General features: G+C 42.0%; 1 protein-coding gene and 1 pseudogene across 1 annotated transcript; one reads left to right on the forward strand and one right to left on the reverse strand.

The window, feature by feature from the left end:
- Positions 1-877: 877 nt before the first annotated feature.
- LOC124047721 lies at positions 878-3,864 on the forward strand. The gene is made up of 4 exons (XM_046368025.1): positions 878-1,151; positions 1,317-1,424; positions 1,650-1,880; positions 2,584-3,864. The coding sequence occupies exons 1-4, from the start codon at positions 1,113-1,115 to the stop codon at positions 3,862-3,864; spliced, it is 1,659 nt and encodes a 552-aa protein (XP_046223981.1). The 5' UTR covers positions 878-1,112.
- A 3,652-nt stretch (positions 3,865-7,516) lies between these two features.
- LOC123989378 lies at positions 7,517-14,330 on the reverse strand (annotated as a pseudogene).
- Between the last annotated feature and the right edge of the window lie 3,390 nt (positions 14,331-17,720).

The following is a 17,720-nucleotide window of genomic DNA, read 5'->3' on the forward strand; positions in this document are numbered from 1 at the left end:
CAGCAGTACTTGAGACGGTGTATTTAATGAAGTAAAAAGTGAAGTTCTTCAGGAAAACATGTAACTCCACAACCTCAAAAGGAATCCTACAAGAACAAAGGTAATCCTCCAAGACAAAAAAAAGGTAAATCCACAAGGTGGAAGGTAAAGCACAAAAACCCTCAAAAGATACTCAAAAAACAAACAAACAAGAACAAAAAACAGAATTCCACCATGATCAACAGGAGTTCTCAGAGTACTAGGGCTGGGTGCTAACATACAAACACAGAGCAAAGAACAGAGGAAAACAAAGGGTTTAAATACAATCAGGGGAAACGAGGCACAGGTGCAAATAATAATGGGGATCAAGGGAAAACAAAAGGTCAAAAGGCACAATGGGGGCATCTAGTGACCAAAAACCGGAACAACCCTGGCCAAATCCTGACAAATACATGTCTTTCTTGTTGTCCCATAATTTTCACTTTGTAAAAATCAGTTAATGTCAAAGCAAAATTGAATATGAGGACGAACAAAGGTACTTTTTACATAGTCCTATGTGCATCCCAAATCAACCCTATAAAGTACATTATCAGCCCTGGTCAAAAGTTGTACACTATGTAGGGAATAGGGTCCCATCAGAGGACAGCCACTCATGATGCATCATGAACAGTAGCTGTGAAGTGATACACATTACTACAGTGTGGTTTTTACTACGTTTATGAGCTTACTAGTACTAAATATACTGTATTTCAAACATAGAAGTGAATTAATTGGTTAATAGGCCTATGTGGCTCTAGTGATTTGTTGTCTGTCATGGTGGGTGTGGCTTCCCATGGCACCACATTACATCACAATTGTGATGTCATAAATGATGTATTCTGGTATGATGACAGCCTAAAAGGTTTGCCATAGCATTACTGTCATATTACAGCAACACTTACAAGTTCAATTCATGGTCAAAATCATTGCTATATTTTGGATGGTTATTTTGGTGGTAAGTAGTTGTGACCACTTGTGATTTAGTGTGAAAAGGCCTACTTTGTGGCACAATTTAATTTAGATGATTTGAATAATATAATCATATTTTTAAGCCATATTGTATCTTTTTCAGGATTACTGTAATTGAAGGAACTATGGGAAAGTTCTCCTTTCCAAGGCTCATCATAAGAATGGTTAGAATATCTTTTCTCTCACCACCCCCATAGTCAAAACTCCAGTGATTTAAAATCATCACTTTGACATATAGGCCTATGAGCTTTTCTAAGATTGAAAATAACAAGCTTGTACCATGATAACCTCATTTCTGACTGCATGTTTGTCATCATTTTCATTTCTAGCCATGGGCAAATCGGACTGCACAGGATGATTTCTGCACAGGAACTACTGAACTTCACGGGCCCAGAACACACCAGCCTCACAACTCCTCACAACTCCCCAGCCTTAATGTAAGTCCCATCTGCAGGCTAAATCTACGACCCACTAAAGTGGTCCAGACTAATCATGTATGGCCAATCAGTGTAAACTTTGTACAAACTACGGCTTGATCTAGTGTCAACATGATACCTTATTGATATTCTATATCAATGAAATACAATGGAAGGCACATAATAATCCAATGAGTAAAATAAAATACACCATGTTCTATTCTCAATATCCCTACTGCCCCAAAGGTGTGTAGGCGGGACAAGGAGAACACCGATTCTATCCAGAAGAAGAGGAAAAAGAAGAGGCTAAATGAGAAGGGAACCCAGGTTGAACTAGGCATGCGGGAGGATATCCATGACCTTGACCTCGCCCATTGGAGATTGGCTAGAGAGACATGGAGAACTGAGCGAGGAAACATGAGGGAGATTAAGGCGCTGTATGGAGAAATATTTAGGCTGCACCAACTCTTGGAGGAGGTAACAAGAGCCCTTTTCTTTAATCAGACTTCCATATAAGTAGATATACTGTAGTTGCTTTAGATGTTCCCAATCCTGATACACAGAAAAGAGATCTAAATAGATAGAATAGTGAAATAAGAAGGCAAGAAAAATAACTGCACACTGGAAGTATTCTGAGGAAGGTCTGAATTCTGCACTGGTAGTATTATTAAGAAGGTCTGCATTCTGCACTGGTAGTATTATTAAGAAGGTCAGAATTCTGAACTGGTAATATTATTAAGAAGGTCTGCATTCTGCACTGGTAATATTCTTAAGAAGGTATAGAATCTGTACTGGTAGTATTATTAAGGTCTGCATTCTGCACTGGTAGTATTCTTAAGAAGGTATAGAATCTGTACTGGTAGTATTCTGAGGAAGGTATGCATTCTGCACTGATAGTATTCTGAGGAAGGTCTGTGTTCTGCACTGGTAGTATTCTTAAGAAGGTCTGCATTCTGCAATGGTAGTATTCCTAGGAAGGTCTGCATTCTTAGAATAAAGTTGAAAAGGAATGGAAGAATTTCTGAATTTGAATGATTCCAAAAGTGTGGACCTTCCCATTTTCCTAATAGGCTAATACACAGTAATAAAACGTGTTTTCTCTATGATATTTATTACCCATACACATGTAATTGTTTTAAGATAGTAATAACAATAACCATCAAGCTATGTCATCATACAGATTGGGGTGGATAAAGGGGTGATCAAGCAGCGCTCCACCTCCTCCATTATTTGTCCCGTCTCCCCGACACTGCCAGCTTTCCCCTGGTACAACCACCACAGGTACCTCGCCAACAGCCAATCGGAGCCTGACCAGCATGCTGCCGGCACCCAGAAGGACCCACCTAAGAAACACTCAATCTTTCCCCCTCTGGACACACAGAGCTGCACCTCCCCTGAAAAATGGCCTCATTCTCCGTCCAAGACATCACACCCACACGCTTCACACCGATTTGCTGTCCCGTCCCACCTCCTGGCTTCCGGCCCTCCTGCCCGGATGAGACAGACCCATCTGCAGGTCCACCCCAGGTCCCCATTGACTGGCCAGGCAAAGGTCAAGGATGAGGTTAAGAGGCCAGAGACTGCATCGTCTGAGGAATTGTCTGAGGAAGTTCAACGGAGAGGAGCAGAAATTGCAAGCATGTATAAAGCACAGCTGAAAGAGAGGATGGCCCAAAAGAGAAAGGAAGAGATTCTGAAGAAAATGGCAAACAGCAATGACAAGAACGATGACACTGAGGCCTCCTGCTCCTCTGCAGTAAAACGATCTAATACCCCTCCCACAGCCCCCGAGCGCCCGGCCAGCCCAGAGGCCACGCCAGTGGCCGCCCGAGAGGACACTCAGGAGGACACCCAGCAGGACCTGGCAGAGGTTGTGAATGTGCTCAAGAGGCAATCATCTGATCTATACCTGCCTGACGAGGTTTGTGAGGAGTCACTCACATGGAAATCCATTTACGAGGAGCTGTGCCCGCTCGCTCACAGAGTGAACACAGAAGCTGACTACATCAAGGCGCTCCGCGTCATCACTGAGAATGCTGTGACTCCCTCGTGCTCGTCTGAGGATGATGTGTCTCAGAGTGTGAGTGAGGACACAAGTCAGGAGGGGAGTAGTGAAAGTGAGGAGAGCATGAGTGGACAACAGCAGAGATGTCTACACAGGGATCCTTATGGTAAGAGGGACAGGAAGGAGATTGATAGTGGTAAAATGGAAGGGAGATTTGCAACCGCCAATGCAATGTCTATGATGGCGAGCCGAGGGATAGAAGAACTTAATGCCATGAGCTACGCAGACAGGATCAAATATTTCAAGTATGAGGCTAAGAGAAATGAAGAGATGATGAAGATTGAAAGGAGGAAGGAAAAAGCCAGGGACGAAGAGCTCAAAAAGTGGGAAAAGAGGCAGAAGAAATTGAATGATGAGGAAAGGAAAAGGACAGAAAATATGGAAAAAACAAGTTAGAGGAGCAGAGGAAAAGGGAGAAGGCAGAGATGAAACTAAAGATTGAACATGAGAAAAAGAGACAAGAACAAGAGAAAAAGAGAGAGAAAAAAAGAAAGAAAGCAGCAGGAGATGCAACAAAAGGCCCGTGCAAAAGAAGAGAAAAAGAGGGCAGAGGAAGAGAAAAAGATGGAGAAACAGAGAATGGAGGAGGAGAGGAACAGGGAAAAGGAGAGAATGAAGGTGTTGGAGATGCAGCAAAAGGCACGAGAGAAAGAAGAGAAGAGGAGGAAAGAGGAACAGAAAAGGAGATTGAAGATACAGCAGGAACAAGAGAAGGAGGAACAGAAAAGGCAGACAAGGATACGGGACGAGGATAAGAAGAGAGCAGAGCTTCAAAGAATAAAAGATCACGAGGCCAGGTTCAAAATGGAGATGGAGAAACTGTATGAGAGAGAAGAGAGGAATGCACAGATTGAAAGAGAAAAGAGGCGTGCGCTGTGTCAGAAAAAAGGACAGACACAGAGAGCAAAACAGGTGGTGGCATACGAGGTCACAGCGTCTACATCTGACGCCTCTGTGCGGAGGGAAGAGAGGGAGCAACGTCCAGAGACCGCTCACGCACAGTCTGCAAAGAGGAGAACAAGGAAGAAGCAGAAGAAAGCGGCGGACGAGGCATCGACAACTTTTCAGTAGATGACAAAAGAAAGGGAGCAGACAAAAGAAGAAATGTACAAGTCAATGCTCCTAGGTATGTTGATAGATGTAAATAAACAACAAATGAGTTTGTTTTAAAGAGTAAAAACAATCAAAAAAACAAGAAAATAAGCAAAAGGAGGAACAAATTATAAGGAAGCCAGGCCTGAGGGTGAAGAGGAGGAAACATGAGAGACCAGAGTGGTTTATCAGGAGGGAAGTAGGAGATATAGAATTCAAGTTCTGATGGACAGAATCATGAAGGACCATGGGATAAAAGGTCAATGAGATTAGCAGTAAAGAAGAGCTGAGTGGATCAAAAGAAAGTTATGGAAAACACAAGGAGGGAGGCAAGATAAACAGAGACCCAGAGAAAAGAGGTGAAAACACTAAGAGTAATAGAGAGGAGATTGAATTAGATTTCTGATGGACATATGGCCAAAATAAATATCTCAATAACTAAGGATTAGCAGATAAGGAGAAGACCAAGAGCACAGGAAAAATAACCAACAGACGTCAAAAAGAAAGGAAGTCTGCCTCTTCTACTTCTCTTTTAAAGTTGCTTTGGTTTCCTTTTGTCCTCTTTCTAAGCCTGTTCAAGTCTCAGATAGATGAAAAGAGCAGCCAAAGAAACAGATCTGTTGAAGCATCAATTGGAAAGGATGGGAGGGTTGGAGGAGGAGCACAGCTGGATGACTACATTAGGTAAGTGTTTACTATCAAAGCCTGTTCTCTGTAGACAACTGTATTAGTGTTGACAGAAGTATGTTTAGGTAATGTTGTTCAACTCAAACACTACAATTCCTGATCTCATGTGATTATTCACCTCAAGTGAGTGGGCTTTCGGATGTTTTTTTCCTGAAACAGATTGTGGCATATGAGGTCTGTTGAAGCATCAATAGGAAAGGATGAAAGGGAGGGAGGCAGGAAGAGGAAAACACAGAAGAGCAGATGAGGTAAGTGCTTGGGCTTGTGATGAGAGGATAGGGGCTCCACAACCTGGGCTCATGATTGAAATTTCTCAGACAAATTGTATTTTATGTGAATCCCATTCGTTCAATGTCTGTTTGATTAATTCCTGGCGGAATAATTGTTTTACAGGAGCACTCTATGTTCTGCTTCCATGTTCTGCTGGAGGACATCATGGAGGAAGAGGGAGAGGGTCTATGATAGGCAGTTTGCCATGGCCCTAAATGGGCCTTTGAATGTTAATTCTTCCTGCTTCATATCATACAACTTTACAATAAAAATTAAATGCAAGCATCAGCCTTTTCTGTTTGAGTGTGATCAGTGCAGTAGTAGTAAGGTTGGTGTAAACCCAAGGAATATTCTGGCCTTCTAGGCAGTGTTCCTCTGTCCAGTGTCTGTGTTCTTTTGCCCATCTTAATCTTTTTATTGGCCAGTGTCATGGAAATGTCCTCCATTTACCAAATCATGAGCGCAAACCACAACACAAGTCAGAGTTAGTTATCAAAGTCCATCTTTAATTATATGAGCTTTATCACAACCCTGTGACTCTCAGATCAGTTCAGTGTATATCAATTAATTCTCTGAGAGCCCCTTAAACATTGCAGCTGAGTTCCTTTAATAGCAAAGAACACACATAGTCAGACAGCATAGACACAATAAATCGTTCAGCTTTGTCTCCTTACTCAAACCCCAGAACCATAAACCAATCCTCCATATCAACAGGCATATATCAAATTGTAATTTAGATACAACCAATTCTAAATACAACCAATCCTGGACAAGCTCACGGAGAGCATAGAATGATTCCAGACACTGCCATCCTCCTTTCCCCGATGGGAAAAGTAGGGAGTGACTGGCACACAGACACAGTGGAGCAAAATATATGTTTACACATGATGATACCTTGACCTCTCCCCTCTCTGCGGCCCATGCAACTTAGTCTTGACATAGAACAGATAACTGCAACGCCGCCACAGTATTATACAAAAATAACATTCTGATGAGAAGTAACTTACAAACATATGATGAATATAAAACATCTTACCTATGTTACCAACCAATTCTGATTATTCCCCAACACCAGTCAGATATTGCTATTTCTTTGCAACTCTGCCTAGAATGCCAGCATCCCGGATTCGCCTCTTCACTGTTGACTGTTGAGACTGTTTTTTTTCCAGGTACTATTTAATGAAGCTGCCAGTTGAGGCATCTATTTCTCAAACTAGACACTAATGTATTCTTGCTCAGTTGTGCACCAGGGCCACCCTCTCTTTCTATTCTGGTTGTAGCATGTTGTGGGGGTACTTTGCTGCAGGACGGACTGGTGAACTTCACAAAATAGATGGCGTCATGAGGGGAAAATGTGGATATATTGACGCAACATCAAGACATGTTAGGAAGTTAAAGCTTGGTCGCAACTTCCAACTGGACGATGACCCCAAGCATACGTCCAAAGTTGTGGCAAAATGGCTTAAGGACAACGAAGTCAAGTTATTCGACTGACTTGAAACCTATAGAACATTTGTGGGCAGAACTGAAAAAGTGTGTGCGAGCAAGTAAGCCTACAAACTGGACTCGTTACAACAGTTCTGTCAGGAGGAATGAGCCAAAATTCACCCAACTTATTGTGGGAAGCTTGTGGAAGGCTCCCAAAAATGTTTGACCCAACTTAAACAATTTAAAGGCAATGCTACCAAACACTAATCGAGTGTATGTAAACTGACCCACTGGGAATGAGATGAAAGGCATAAAAGCTGAAATCTTGATTATGCTGACATTTCATTCTTAAAATATGGTGGGGATCCTAAATGACCAAAGACAGGGAATTTTTACTAGGATTAAGTAGTCAGGAATTTTTTTAAACCTTGTTGAAATGTATTGGGCTAAGGGGTCTGTGAACTTCCGACTTCAACTGTAGATATTCCACACACAAATTATTATTATTTTTTAAATCATAACACAGCATTTTCCAGCTACAATGGTTATTTACATTGTCTACACTTTCTGATCAAGTTGATATTTTAATGGACAAAAGGCTTTCAAAAACAAGGACATTTCAAGTGACCCAAAACTTTTGAACAGTAGTGTGTCTATACATATGTATATTTGTTTAGTATTCCTTGCTAAATGGTGAGCCACATACATGGTTGAGCTCATGAGTTTGCCAAAGTTTGTCAACTCAAACAGGTTTCGTAGTACACCATTCCAGAGGGTGGCATTCTGATTTCGGTGACTATGATCCCTGCTGTCTAAGTCCTGTTACAGCAATCATCATTTTTAAATAATTTGTTGCCTAGCTAGCCAGCCAAGTTTTATACCTTAATCACCATTAATTTAAGTCATCTCTCCTGCCATGTTAGATCTACTTCATCTCTGATCCCACCTTGGGATGCATGATGAGCATAGCTGAGAAGGTCCATTATAGAATGAAATAGAACACTACAAGAAACATCACACTGACTGGATTATTTTCAGTCTAGATCATTTCAAGACAAGTGCAGTGGAATAGGCCTAATTCAAGGCAGCAAGAGCACAAGGGACAAATTAAACGACCTGCTGCTGAACACACGTACAATACATCAGAAAGCTTTAAGGGACTTGTTCAACTTATTCATTGTTGAGAAGTTAAAATGTCAGTGCCATTTGTGTTGGAATCTTCAGTCGACAGCAGCGGTGTTGAAATCTTCTTCGATGGTGTAATAAGTGATAAACTGTGCATTGTTATTCTGTAACAGGACATGAACATGGTTAGAATACAGTGCGATAATGACTGCATTTACAAAGGCAGCCCAATTCTGATATTTTTCCTGTCTGTGTGTGTGTGCGCATGCCTTTACCACATTGATAGAGTTTGTTAAGGCGTGTTATGTCCAGGGGCTCAGGTGATTTCTCTGTCCAATCTGGACTCCCCTCTTCTTGGAGTAAATAGTGGGGTTCCGGTTTGATGAGAAGTAGTTTCTGCCAGGAGAAACCCAACAATGGGGGATTAGAGGACTTGCTACTTTAACACAAGGACTGCGCCACAATGCCACCCTATTCCCAATATAGTGCACATAGTTTGACCAGAGCCCAGGTAAAAAAAATAGTGACCTAAAGAGGGAACCATTTGGTACGCACAGGGAAATGTTACTGGAGCTGGATACCGTACACAGTCACAGTAAAACTAATATTTACTTATTGCTAGCAGTTTAAAAACAAGGTGAGTAAAATTAGGACTTTAGTGGGAATAAGGAGGAGAGCAGTGTGACTGACGTTCCGTAGTGCATTATGGAGTCGTAGTCATAGGGCAGGTCCTGAGTGTCTCCTTTCTTCACCTTAAAGTTATCTTGTTTTCCTGGAAGTTAAAAGAGTTACAAGAGGCAGATGTGACTGGTGGACACTGCTGGGTGTGAATGTGATATAGGGGAATGAAAATGGAAATGTATACAAGTTGAGATGGAAACCATTAAGTTGAACCTCTAGCAGGAGGAAACTCTACATGATTCAAGGCATGAATATTTCATCTTACCTAATGAAACCCATTGCGGGTGGTAATGTAACAAAACTGCCCTCAAAATGAGCTTACATGTTATCCCAGGATACCCATTACGGGTGGCAACTGTAAAAAGGTATATTTTACACCATAATAGGTGGTAACTGTAGATGACAATGTAGAGTTATTCCCGTCAGGCAAATTTAGCAAACAAGGTTGCTGCAATCATGCCAGAAGAAATTCACAGGAGTTAACGAATTCAGTTCAATTCTACATAATTGGAAATGAGTCTATGAAATACATAGTATTGGTCTCAAACTGAAGAACACTGATGGTTACTGGTGTAAGATTCTCTGGTGTTTACATAACTGGTACTGTGAGATTAGGAGATCAGGATTCAAGGTTGCTATGAAATTAGGCCATCGGGACCTGCTTAGACAAAGCAATTGCAACAGTAGAGGAAAGGGTTGCAATGTATGGGGAAATGAATGGCTGCAGTATTTCCGTTATAATAAGTACATGATAAATGGAACATTAAGGCATAAATGTATGAAAGACTATTCTTATTTTAAACTAATGTTTTTCTGTCCTTGTGGTGCACTGTCTATTCATGTTATGTAGAGCCCAGGAAGAGTAGCTGCTGGTTATGTAATAGTATAACTTTAGACCGTCCCCTCGCCCATACCCGGGCGCGAACCAGGGACCCTCTGCACACAACAACTGACACCCACGAAGCATCGTTACCCATCGCTCCACAAAAGCCATGGCCCTTGCAGAGCAAGGGGAACCACTACTTCAAGGTCTCAGAGCAAGTGGCGTCACCGATTGAAACGCTATTTAGCGCGCACCACCGCTAACTAAGCTAGCCGTTTCACATCCGTTACACTTAGGCAGTACCTAATCAAATATTAAATGTCAATAGTTAGTTATTCTGTACGGTCTTCACTCCAGACCACAAAAAGCTGAATCAGGTATGTTAGTGTTGGGCTAGTACTAAAGCCTACACACTGCAGCTCTTCAGGGGACAAATTGACCAGCCCTGCCCCTGATCCACATGTAATGCCCGTGAGGTGGTTTAGTATGTTGTGTTGGTGTGAGTAACCTGGCACCACGTTGTCCCACTGTATGGTGACGTATTGGTCACGGTCTGGCCGTGTGTGCTCGTGGTGCAGGCCCAGGGCATGCATCAGCTCATGGCACAGGTTCCCCACGTTACAGACTCTACCGAAGTACAGAGACTGGGCCCCGCCCTGAAAACCTACATACGACGCACAGCTAGAGTCAAGTGAAGAAAGAGAAAGGTGAGAGAAGGAGAGAAATGGAGGAGAAAGAGGGGATAAGACAGGAAGAGAGAAAAATAAAGGATTGAACACAGGAAAAAGGAAGGAGAGGTTGTGAGTTAACTGTAAACTGCTGGGAAGGAGAGAATGTGTTAATGTGTCCACTTTGGACTCACCCTGTCCCAGAGATGATGTCTATGTAGTTCATCTCATTGGTGTATTCGTGGAAGAGGATACACGTCTGGTCTGAAATCATCTTGAACGCTGCTAGTATAGTTACCTTTCTGTCCACTGTGTGGATCAGAGACAATCTACCATTAGACGGTGCATATCATTCTCACTGTATTAGAAAACATCTAGTGTTAGTGTTCATCTCTCCTACTGTATTCGACACTCACCCAGATAATCGTTGATCTTGTAGGGGATAGAAGTGACGCCTTCATTCTCAGGCCAAAGTGACTTCACAGCTAATCGGTCTTCCTGTAGGACAAAACACCTAGTCTTAAATCCAGCTGTCGCGAGACAGCATAGGCCTCCGATTAATTCAATTGTTATTTCTGCGTTTCCCCTATGAATGTTTTTAAATTCTAAAATGGTAAAACTATTTCAGTATTAACTTAAATGACTAAAACCAGACTAAGTATGTAGAAAAAAGAATGGAGCAATATACAGTGTACTTTCCATGACAGACTGACCAGGTGAATGCTATGATCCTTATTGAGGTCACCTGTTCAATCAGTGTATATGAAGAGACCGGTTAAAGGAGGATTGTTAAGCCTTGCGACATGGATCATGTATATATGCCATTCAGAGGGTGAATAGGCAGGACAAAATATTGAAGTACCTTTGATCAGGGTACGGTAGGTACCAGGCTCACCAGTTTGAGTGTGTCAAGAACTGCAACGTTGCTGGGTATTTCACATTCGGTTTCCCGTGTGTGTGAAGAATGGTCCACCACCCAAAGGACATCCAGCCAATGGCAGTCCAGTGGGTGACACGAATTGTGCAGAGCAACAGACAGGCTACAGTTCTATTCAATTGACCGTCCAGTAAAACATTTGTGCCCAAAGAATGCCCAACTCGTAGAATCTTGACACAAATGGGGTATGGCAGCCGACAACCTTACAGAGTACCACTTCTTTCAGAAAAAAACATGTTGCAGTGGACTAAGGAAACACTGCACACAGGAGATTTGGAAAAACGTCTGGTCTGATGACTCCCGCTTTCTTGCAATTTCACGCTGATGGGAGGACTAGGGTATGAAGAAAACCACATGCATCCATCATGATGTTTGTCAACATTGCAGGCTGGTGAGTGGCAGTGGTGGTGTGATGCTGTGGGGTGCCTTTTCATGGCAGACTTTGGATAAAAGTTGAGCAACGTTTGAATGTCTGAACATAATTGAAAATCAGGTGCATCCATGGCAGCAGTGTATCCATTTGTGAATTGATTTTTTCAGCAGGTTAATGCCCCAAGCCACAAGGCTAGGATTCTCCAGGAATGGTTCCACGAAAATTACAGTGAATTCAGCTTAGTGCAGTGGCATCTGTGGGAGGAGATGGAACGAGCTATTTCGGATTAGAGATCCACTACCAGTCAACTGGGCAGATAATTGTAAGGTCATTTCAAACAGATTTAACTACAACGTCCTGTTGGTTTCAAAAACTTGCATAAGGCACCTATTGGTAGATGGGTCAAAAAAAGCAGACATTGAAGATCCCTTCGAGCGTGGTGAAGTTAATTACACTTTGGATGGTGTTTCACACCCAGTCCATACAAAAGATACAGGTGTCTTTCCTAAGTCAGTTGCCAGAGAATAAGGAAACCGCTCAGGGATTTCACCATGAGCCCAATAGTGACTATAAAACAGTTAGACTTTAATGGCTGTGATAAGAGAACGCAACAACATTTTAGTTACTCTACAATACTAACCTGATTGATAGTGAAAATGAAGCCTGTACAGAATAAAATTATTCCAAAACATGCATCCTGTTTGCATCAAGGCACTAAAGTAATACTGCAGAAAATGTGGCAAAGCAATTATCTTTTTGTCCTGAATACAAAGTGTAATTACAGGCAAATCCAAAAGATTACAGAGTACCACTTCATATTTTCAAGCATTGTGATGGATGCATCATGTTATGGGTATGCTTGTAATCATAGCGGACTGGGGAGTGTCAGGATAAAATAGAAACGTTATGAGCTAAGCACAAGCAAGATCCTAGAGGATTCCTGGTTTAGTCTGCTTTCTACCAGACACTGGGAGCATAATTCACCTTTCTGCAGGACAATAACCTAAAACACAAGGGCAAATCTGCACTGGAGTTTCTTACCAAGACAGAATGTTCCCGAGTGGCCAAGTTACAGTTTTGACAAATCTACTGCAGGACCTGAACATGGTTGTTTAGTAGTGATCAACAACCAATAATTTTGATTAGATTTTGAGAAGTTACACAATCCAGATGTGGAACGCTCTTAGACTTACCCAGAGACCCTCATGGGTGTAATCGCTGCCAAAGGTGCTTCTACAAACTATCGACTCTGGGATGCGACTAGTTGAGATATTTCTGCATTTCATTTTCAATAAACTAGCAAACATTTTCACTGTCATTATGGGGTATTTTGTGTAGATGGGTTAGAATTTGTATTTAATCCATTTTGAATTCAGGCTGTAACAACAAAATGTGAAATAAGTCAAGGGGTATGATGCTTTTGGAAGGTACTGTACCAGCTTCTGGTATACACAGACTGAAATTAATGACTGCAAAATCACTAAAGGTTTCTTTACAAGACAGAATGTTAAATAAAATTACATTGAAACTTACTCTACTGGTGGTCCGTGGTGTTGATCCTTCAGATGGTTAAAAATATCCACAGGAAAGTACTGTTAACACAACTTTTTAGAGTGACGGTACTAAAGTTGAAATTTCTATCACCTGGCACTTAGGTTATTATGCATGCATTGTATATTTTCCTGTGGATATATTGGCTCAAATTGTGACCATCTGAAGGACCAACACCATGGACAACCGGTAGAGCACGTTCAAATGTAATTCTGTTCAACAATCTGGCTTGAATGATTTTGGAGTCATTAGCTTCAGGCTGTGTATATCAAAAGGTGGTATCAATTAGATTCATCAGTCTAAAAGACGCAGTTACAGGACAGAAAGCAGGGATAACAGACTCACCGAAACCAGAATGTCTCCCTCCATGATAGCAAGGTCGAACTGTAAGTCCTCTGTAAGAGAGAGATGGTCTGAAACACTGACATGACATGTACTAGTTACAAGTCCAGACCTCATGGTAGAGGTCCAGGATTGTGCGCTTCATCTAATGAATGCGTTACCTTCTCTGGTTTCAGGCGTTTTAAGCCAATCATTTTGTCTGTGGCGTGTCCCCATTGAGACAGTAGAACCTAAAATAAATTATTTTGGAATATCAATATGTTTGATAGACAAGCCATAAACTTGAAGACAACAGATTGAATTGTTTCTTTAGGCCCCATCACCCCAAGAGATTGACTTGAGAATCACAGTAGAGGCCTACCTGTGGCAATGAAAGTCACATTTGTAGAATTGTTGGGGTTTGTGGAATTGTCCACTGAAATACAGAAAGAAAATATTATAAAGAGGAACAGAACAGTTTTGCAGTGAGGCTGGCCTACATTAAATATACATGGAAAACAGGGCTAGCTTTCAGCCTGTCACCTAACAAAATGACTGGTCCCAAATGCAGGCCTGCCTACCTGTGGCAGGGAAAGTAGCATTTGAAGTAGTAGCATTTGTGAAATTGGTGATGGGAACACTGCCCACTGAAATACACAAGGGGAACATAATACATGTTAGATAATAACATGGTGAACCAATTGGCGTCCGCAGTGGGGCCGGCCTGGCCTACCTCAAATGGAAAACACTCAAGAGCAGGATGTCACATAACCAAAATGACTGGTCCTACCTTGGACAAACCAGATGAGAATCAGAAACCAAACCATGTTGCAACAACAATGTTGTCCCCCAAGATTTGGGAAAAAAACAACCAAAGAAAAAGCATAAACAATAGTGTGGAATAGCTCTCCTTCCAGTTAAATAGTGGGCAGGGCAGCAATCACAAAAGAACAGGTGCATTCTTCTTCTTCTTCTTCTCCTCCTTCTGTGCGGTTTAAAGACGGTTGGCATCCAAAATGTTGCATTATCGCCCTCTACTGAACTATAGTATGAATCCATTACCTTTGTGATATAAAATTGTAAAGGGGAAACGTGAAAAATTCAAAACAATATATATATTTAATGACCCTTCTAACTCACCCTACACTCATTAAAACCCATCACCTTATTCCACTACTTTAACCCTGTCTTATCCTACCCCAGGCCAACGACCCGAGAGGACGGGACACTACAACTCAACACACCCTGTAACTCTTCCGAAATCTAATCTCATACCCCCAAGTACTTCTCTGCAGCTGCCACCACAACATCTATTTTCTATGACTTGTGTGTCATCTCTGCGGTACTGCAGATAACAATGGCTATGAATGCTAAGCCAACCTCATTGAAACATATACCACTCATTGGCCTATCCCTCTGTTCTGGCAAAGATCTACTATTCTCAGGGGTCCTCTCAGAATCCCTCACCCTTGATCCACCCTCCACTTCCTCTGCATACAACATCTTCTTCATTACAATGACCCTGGCCACCTCAACCTGCTTCTCTCGCACCAGACACCTCCACTCAGGGTTACCTTCACCGACTCAATGGCACCCACCATCTTTTCCACCCAACTTGAAACCGACCATGGATCAGACAAAAGGCCTGGTTCCACCTTCTTCACAAATCTTACTCCCACTGAACCAATCGTATCTTTATCATAGCCATGCCCATCAATGGAAGGCTTGGGCTCCAAGCTCCTCACAACACCTTCTGCCCCTTCCATTTCACCTCCAGAACTCAAACTGGTGTCCGGCCCACTTTGTTTCAACTTGATACCAATCTTCCTCGACATTCCCTCTCCCTTGTCATTGCTATCTTCAACAGATACAAACCCATCCTCTGCCTCCCTCAGTCTTTTCAACCTGCTCTCTCTTTCGCTCCAATCCTCCTCCCTTAAACAATTACCTGACTCCTGAAAATATTCAACTTTTCCAAGTCAAAATCTTTTTTTCGCCGCCTTGAGGGACATGCTAAGCCCTGTACTCCCTCCACTTCAAACTCCTGTGTCACCAGAACAGATGCAGTTGGGAGCACTTGTTTTTAAGTCATCAACCTCAACAACAGATTGTGCGTTATAGACAGTGTTAATGTGCATCCATAGTATATAGTGAACAGTACTGTGCATAATGTAGCAGATGCAGGAATGCCCTCATGCAGGGACACCCCGAAATGTGGGCTGCAGTTGCACACTATTGACAGAAAGACACATCAACCTCAGATAAAGCATCTGAGACAGCAGAACAGCGCTCCTCTGTCTTCGTATGTGTAGGCCATGTATCTGATGCCGTCTGTTCAAAAAGAGTATGGCATGTCATACAGCCACAGTTGTAGAGCGGTCAGACTTTCTGGATGTTTAGTTCAATCCTGTGTGTTCTCTGGCCCATCTCTGATATCTTGTTGTGGATCTTGGCTATGATGGTGGGCTCCCCATTGACAGAAAATAAATATCTGCTGTGGGAAACCGTGTAGACAGTCTTAGTGTTCATGTATAGTGCAGTATTGACAGTGGTAATGTGCATCCATAGTATAGAGTAGTGAACAGTACTGTCCATAATGTAGCATAGAGCCCATGTCGTAAGTCCAAGGTGTTCCCAGAGTGGTATACCAAGAAGCAAGCTAGATCTACCCAGGTTTTTTTAAAATCTAGCCAGCTTCACATTCCAGCTCAGGCTTCATCCGTACTACGATGGTGGATTTTGCTCGTCCACCTTCCGTAAAAGGCTGTCACATGCTTCCCAGTCAAAACACTTTAAGCTTATACATTTTGTGAAGTTTTTGTTCATTTTGGTGTTCGGTAGGTTATTTTCAACTGTTCGCGTGCACCAGTTCTTTTGTTGAGGCAAGTGGAAGTTTAGTAGTCAAAGTCTACACCCCTTCATCAGTGATTGGTTTACAGTAGGGGTGGGAACTATGGACGGGATTCTTCAATGAAGTGTTTGTTATCATCCACTTGAGAATTACTGCACTAAACTGATGTGTAATTGTGCGACTAAGACCTCCTCTGCAAAAACATAAAGAATTCAATATAGATTTCTTGATCTATCTATTTGAGGAAGTGTTTCTGGCTATATTGTTACGACAGTGGCTCAAAATAGACAAACAGTAATATTGGCTCTTTCTTCTAGTTTTTAAAGCGAAGGTCTTTAGGGAGTGTGAGCACAGAAGTTTGCATCGCCTAGCCCAGTTCTGCTTGGAGCAAACTGAACCTATATATGGGGACATCTTTACTCTAGAAAAGTTATTGTAAATTTCATCAGGCTATTTGAAAATAGTCCAAATTAGAGCCATCTTATGGGCAAAAGTGACATATTTTATTACCCATTGTTAACTTATTTTGAGGTGCTTATCAATGCACAAGCCCCTTTTTCCCCCACTCCTATCGATCTGATTTCATTGGTCCTTCACTCGCAAATCAGACAATTCATTCAGGATATATGAGAAAGCTCAGAGTTAGCCTACCCCAGGGAAGGTTAGTTTTAGAGGATTTGTTGCCTTGGAAATGTACACTGAACAATAATATACACACAACATGTAAAGTGTTGGTCCCATGTTTCATGAGATGAAATAAAAAATATATATTTTTAAATTCAACCATATGGTGCCTCGAACATCCTTTTAGAGAATTTGTAGCCACGCTGGGAGGGAGGCTGACAAGTATTTGCATAAAATAATGCCTTTTTATGGGGACAAACTCATTCTGATTGGCTGGTTCTGGCTGCAAGTGGGTGAGCCCTCCAAGGCCCACCCAATGGATGCACCCCTGTACAGTCATGTGAAATCCATGGAGGACTAATTCATTAATTTCAATTGGCCTATATATGGACTGTAACCCAGTAAATTCTTTGAAGATGCGTTTATATTGGCCTTCCGAGTGGTGCAGCGGTCTGAAGCACTGCATCTCCGTGCAAGAGGCGTCACTACAGTCCCTGGTTTGAATCCAGGCTGTGTCACATTCGGCCGTGATTGGGAGTCCCATAGGAAGACACACAATTGTAAAAATGATGTAATGTTGCAATTATACATTCATGCAGGAGGAAATACAATGATTGCACTAGTGCATATGTGTGAAAGTGGTCTGCACACAGCATATTATCCCCGGAGATGCCAAACTCAGGGAAAATGTCCACCATATGATGTCACAGTGATGTCATAATGAGTGGGAGAAAAAAACACCTGCATCAGAGACAGTGCAAAGGTTTTCATACTCTGCCACATCCTGAAGAGTTACAATGTTTACCATTTGAAACTGGAAT

Source organism: Oncorhynchus gorbuscha, linkage group LG11 (assembly GCF_021184085.1).
Source record: "Oncorhynchus gorbuscha isolate QuinsamMale2020 ecotype Even-year linkage group LG11, OgorEven_v1.0, whole genome shotgun sequence".
Taxonomy (NCBI): Eukaryota; Metazoa; Chordata; class Actinopteri; order Salmoniformes; family Salmonidae; genus Oncorhynchus; species Oncorhynchus gorbuscha.